At 44.9% G+C, this 6,099-nt stretch overlaps 1 protein-coding gene across 1 annotated transcript in view; it reads left to right on the top strand.

Annotated features, from left to right (window-relative positions):
• The window catches only part of Acpp (acid phosphatase, prostate), a 50,808-nt gene extending 45,162 nt beyond the window's left edge, over positions 1-5,646 (top strand). Inside the window, exon 11 of the mRNA XM_005368463.3 lies at positions 5,157-5,646. Within this exon, the coding sequence (XP_005368520.1) occupies positions 5,157-5,275 (119 nt within the window). The 3' untranslated portion in view covers positions 5,276-5,646. The remainder of the gene's footprint in view (positions 1-5,156) is intronic.
• Positions 5,647-6,099: the final 453 nt, after the last annotated feature.

Below are 6,099 nucleotides of genomic sequence, written 5' to 3'. Positions count from 1 at the left end.
AGAGATAGATAGATAGATAGATAGATAGATAGATAGATAGATAGATAGATAGATAGATAGAGATAGAGAGATAGATAGATAGATAGAGATAGAGAGATAGAGAGATAGAGAGATAGATAGATAGATAGATAGATAGATAGATAGATAGATAGATAGATAGATATAGAGAGAGAGAGAGATAGATAGATAGATAGATAGATAGATAGATAGATGATAGATAGATAGATAGACAGATAGATAGATAGATAGATAGATAGAGATAGATAGATGGATAGATAGATAGATAGAGATAGAGAGATAGAAATCATTAGCATCTGTCTCTCTTCTTTATTTCCACCCAGTCTCTTCTTTCCTTCTTCGATTCTGTTCGGTTCTCTCTAGCTTTATTTTAGCTCCATCTACAGCTCTAACTGACTGTCTGTTAGGCTCTAACATTCCTAAAATTAGATTTTTCATGGCACTAAGCAGCATCCTGGTCATGAGAAAAGCACTGAACTAAAACTTGGCAATTTATAAGTCATCATTTTTGGTGTATTTTTCAGGGGGGTTGTTTTGTGTTTGGAACATGGTTTCACATATCTCAGGCTGACCTCAAATTCCCTATATGACAGAAGAATATCCTCGAGCTTCTGACCCTCCTGGCCCTGCCTCCTGAGGTATGGGATTGTGGGTGCATCTCTACCACCACCCAATTTATGCCGTACTGGGACTCAAACCCAGGCCTTTGATCATGCTAGGCAAGCACTCTACCAACTGAGCCACACCCTCAGTCTTTAGGTCGCTATTTTTTATCATTAATATTCACTAACACCTATGGCCCAGGTACTGATCTATGATAAATACAAAGTTCCTGAAATGGCTAGTCAATTAGAAGAAACGAGAGGCAAATGATAAATGTAATGAGTATTCTGAAAGATTCAGATCACAAGTTACTGTTGGCAGATGGTACATGAATAGGACTTTGAAAAGTGAAGACTTCATTGAAAAGATAAGACTTGAGCAAAGACCGTAAAGGCGTGTCCCATCAGGCTGGAAGAGTATTCCAGCAATGCTAGCAGCTGAAGCGATAGCACCAAGCAGGGATGCTAAGGGGTGTTTGAAGAAAAGCTAGAAGGCCGGTGTGACAGGCAGAAAGTCGTTATCAGGACCTCAGCTTCTGCTCTGATGGACATAGCCACAGTAGACTCCCCCGAAGGAGGAGAAGGACAAGATTTGACTTGTAAGCATTTGGCTGCAGTGCTTAAAACAGATTGAGAAACAAGAAGCTGGGGATAGGCCAAGAGGGCATTACAGTGGTCCTGGCAAATGGGGCTAGCGGAACCAGGGTGGTTGCAGAGATAGGGAGAACCATTGACTTCTAGATTTTTTTTTCCCAATAGAACAGGTTTTCCTGACGGATCAGGTGTAGGCTATTTAGAAAATAAAGGAATCACAGAAGACTCATTTTCCCCCTAAGCCAAGGGAGTTTTCATCATCCAAGGAAAGGGTGGCTATGAGAAAAACCCATCTGTAGGGAGGAGGCTTGGGCTTCAGTCCCAGGACCGCATAAAGCCAGTGTGATAGTGTACTCCTATGATCTCAGTACTTAGAAGGTGGAGACAGGAGGATCAGAAGTTCAAGGTGTTCCTTGGCTATACAGCCAGTTTCTAGCTACATGGACTGCATGAGATCTGGTCTCAAAACCAAAACAAAGATAGAACAATTATTTAAATGTGCTACAGTAGAGGGCATATAAATGTATTCTCTCTCTCTCTGCTGTCTATCTTCACCCTTCACTCAAGGAAAATACATTACAGCTTCTCTTCACGAATCCAGTGTCCAGTATTACTACTCTTGTCTCTTTAACCATTATTGAGAAAATTGGGGTTACATGAACACAGGCACTGAGATCCATGACAACTGCCTGGTAACCAAGGTGCTATGGTGTGATTGGTGGCAGGCAGGATAGACAGCAGAGTCTTGCCAGACAAAGTCATCACTTCCATCATATTCCAGGTGGGACAGAGTGGGACAGTGTGAGATACCATCATGCTTCCCAGAGAGGTGCAGCATTTAAAACTCAGGAGTTGTTTATTTCTGGAATTTTCCACTTAATATATTCACACAGTGGTTGACTGCCATGGGTAATTGACATCACAGAACGTGAAGCCATAGATAAGGGAGACTGCTACATACCAAGTACACCATTGCTTATGCATCAAGCCTGAGGTGGAAGTCATTAGTGAACAGATGGATTTGAAATAGTGCAACTGATAAGATCCTCTGTTTCTAGGACAATAAAATTACCTGCTGAGCCTTTATCAAATGATCTACTTCTTCATTTCCTCCCTCTGCAACAAGGTTAGGCTAAATCAGTGATTTTCGTCTGTGCTCTTAGAGCACCACTGTTCCATAGATGAGACATCAGGACCAGCAATGTTTGCTTCCCATTGCCTCAGTCACCCCATGTTTGTACAATTAAAAGATGTGTGGCTGGGCATGGTAGCAGCTGCCTTGATTCCCAGAACTCCAGAGGCAGAAGCAGGCAGAACTCTGAGGTCAAGGCCAGCCTGATCCACAGAGCAAGTTCTAGGACACCCAGGGATACAAAGAGAAATCCTGTCTTAAGCACCAACAACAGAGGTGTGCACTGAGAGATGGAGCAAGCTGGTATGGTATGTCAGCTTCAGTGAACAATGTGTGGTGTGCCGGGGAGAGCAACTTTCTAATGTATTAGTTTCTCATCTGAAATATGACCTTGTGTATCTCCTCACGGCTGCTCACCATCATCTATCAAGAGATCTTTCTCAATAATTACAGGTTCACACTACTCTGTGATTATGCAATAAATGTCCCCCAAACAAAACTATGCTCAGTTTCTCCATAAAATATGCTTTTTTGAAAAATCAGTCTTATTTTTTTTTGGCTGTTTTGGTATTTAATAACAAATTCAAAGAAGAAGTAGGTGCAGGAGCCAAGGCCCACTCACTGTGTAATACTTCAGTTTCTTGTTGTGCATGTGGATGATATTGGTACAGACCCCATTCAGAAAGTCCTGGGAATGGGACACGAGGACCAGGATGCGCTTGGAAGTCTTAAGTTCCTCTTCCAGCCACACACAAGCCTCCAGGTCCAGGTGGTTGGTAGGCTCATCCAGAAGCAGCATGAAGGGCCGAATAAAGAGGGCTCTGGCAAGAGCAACTAGTATTCACCAGCCACCACTGAAGTCTTTCAGCTTCTTGCTCTGCGTGGCAGGTGTGAAACCCAATCCATGTAAGATCCCTGAGGCCCTCATCTCAGCTTTGTCGGCATCCAGCTCTTCCAGCCGCTCATAGAGCTCCATGAGCTTCTCACACTCAGCATCCTCGTGAGCTAAGCGCTCAGCCTCCCTCCCCAGCATGGCCCGCTCTGTGTCCACCTCCATCACACACTGCAAGGGTGTTTTCTCGCTAGGAGGCATCTCGCGAGTAAGATGGTAGATGTCTATGTGCTCAGGGATGAGCACTTCACGCTTCCCAATAGCAGAGAGCAGCATGGACTTTCCAATTCCATTTAAGCCAATGAGGCCGTAACGACGGCCTGAGTTTAGTTCTAGCTTGGTGTCACTGAGCAGCTCTTGACCGTGAAAGGTGAGAGAGAGGTTGATGATGTGGACGTCAGTACTGTTGGGGTGAGAGGCCAGGACGCTGGTGACAGCGCGAGCAGCAGCTTTCTTCATCTCAAAGTCCTCTAGCTCCTTGGTCAGCAAACCCACTTCTGTGGCCTCTCTGCCATTGGCCTCCTCATTTTTCTCCTCTGTCACCTGAGGTTCTGTGACAGTGTCTCCATTTTCTTCATGTCCCTTTTTGGGCTGCTGTCGAGCTTTGGCAGCTTCCTTCTTTTTGGCTGCCTTCTTCTTGGCCAGGTCGGAGGGCATGGTGATGAGGCACAGGGGTAGTTAACTGTTCTTTCAGGAGTGGGGCCTCGCCGCTTGGCCTCTGTTGCAACAGAGCTGCTCCTTGAGCTCCTCTGCGTGCGGCTGGCCAAAAAATCAGTTTTAAAAGACGGAATGGTTCCACTTATTTTAGTCAATTGCTCGAAGTGAGTTATTCAAATTTTCCACTGAGCTTCTGAGCCGATTCAGTTGATAATTTAACCATAGAAAAATGCATGAAATTCACTGAGGAATCTGAGGCAATAGAATTGGAAGTTTGAGCCCAGTCCATGGGGTGGGGGGGGAGGAAGGAAAAAAGGAGGAGAGAAGAAAGGAAAAGAGGGATGAAGGAGAGAATTAGCGTAATGAGAAGACCGTATCACTATGGTCTTCCATATCACTAGGATACCAGATACCAGGCAAATGCATGGTGCCTTCATGGATGGCGCCAGCCTTAAAGGTACTTGGTTGAGCCATGACTTATACATAGTAAAAGTGGACGAAAAGTGTTCACAGAAAACAATCTAGATGTACTTCTACATTTATCTTGTCTAGATTCTTCCATTTTAGATTAGGAAATTAAAATTTAGGCCAAAAGCCAGTATGCTGTCACTCCCCCCACCGCCCCCTACCCCAGTCCATGGGAGTGAGGGGGAAGGAAGGGAAGAAGGAGGAGAGAAGGAAGGAAAAGAGGGAGGAAGGAGAGAAGTTACATTATGAGAAAACCTTAGACACTTCATTCAGTTACCTTCCCTCTGCAGTGGAGAGCTGAGGGCAAATGTCAAAGGTCATGCTGAAACTAGAAGTTAAGTCCCCTCCTGACTTGAGTTCTATGTTCTATCCAACACTCTCTACTGAATCCAAGGCTGCTTCAGACATGCCTCTAGAATTTACCATCAAGGCAGGAAAGCTAGACATGATGGCACACACTTGTAATCCCAGTACTTGGGAGGTTGAGGCAGGAGGATCAAGAGTACAAGCTAGCTAGCTCATCCTTGGCGACATAGCAAGGACAAGGTCCCTCTGGGCTCTGTGAGACCCTGACTCACACAGCAAAAAAGCAGAAGGACAAAAGCAAAGTTTTGTGAAGACTATATTGCTGACACAAAATAAAATACCTGTTTAAGTTTTAAATTAAGGCAAAAAGTCAACAATGATATGCGGTTTTCATCTGCTTTTTAGGGCTTTCATTGAGGGGGGTGTTGTTGTGATCTCCGCCTGTTCTTAACATATTAATTTCCCATCTGTGTATTTGTTTTTGCAGTCCTGAGGGTCATCCTTGCCATCACCTTTTGCCTGGTGTCTGGTATCCTAGTGATACTGCTGCTTGCCCTCATCCGCCACGGGCCCTGCTGGCGGAGAGAAGTCTATCGGAACATCTGAACAGACGGCTGACCTCCAGGGACATCAATCAGTGAGGTGGCACCTTCAGGGTGGGCTTCTGCCATGTGGGCATTGAGAGCTGGTGTGAGCTCACTGCCATGGGGGCGAGCGCAGAGCTGGCAGGCTAGGTAGGTCTTCTGGCCACCGAGCTGCTCAAGGGCTACCACAGGACTCCTCTGCAAGAGCTCTTCTGTTCTTCTCTGTTCTCTCACACAGAGGTCCTGAGAGAAACAAGAAGCCAAATTCTAGTTCATCTTGTGCCTGCGAAGAGGAAGGGAGAGAAAATAGGACCAAGACACAGGTTAGAGCAGAGTAGGTAATCCGGAATGTTAGACTAGAAGTGGAGAGTCCACAGGAAAGTGACTTAGTTATTTACGAGCCCCCCACTCCTCTCTCTTTCTCTACCCTCTTTCTCTCTCTCTCTCTTTCTCTCTCTCTCCCTCTCTCTCTCTCTCTCTCTCTCTCCCCCCCCCTCTCCCTACCCTCTTATTTTCTCTCTCTCTCTCTTTCCTCTCTCCCTACCCTCTTTTTTTTCTCTCTCTCTCTCCCTGTCTGACAAGCAATTTAAACCCAGTGTTTGATAACTGCAGACTTGTACCTGTACATCTAACACACACGTACCTATATCCATATTCAAAATGTCTTAGGTAAGGCAATTGACTCTCAGAAACTGTAATGTCTTCCACTTTAAGAATAGCTTGGGTTATTTTCTCCCAATTCCCACACAGAGAAATAACTGAAAAACCGATGAGATAAAGTCATTTTCCCGACTCTCATGGCCTGATTTTTGTACCGTTTGTATTACCTTCACTTTAAAATTATGA

The sequence above is a fragment of the Microtus ochrogaster genome, unplaced genomic scaffold, assembly GCF_000317375.1.
Source record: "Microtus ochrogaster isolate Prairie Vole_2 unplaced genomic scaffold, MicOch1.0 UNK33, whole genome shotgun sequence".
Taxonomy (NCBI): domain Eukaryota; kingdom Metazoa; phylum Chordata; class Mammalia; order Rodentia; family Cricetidae; genus Microtus; species Microtus ochrogaster.
Note: the sequence above shows the minus strand (reverse complement) of the source record. Positions and strands in the feature narration are given on the sequence as shown.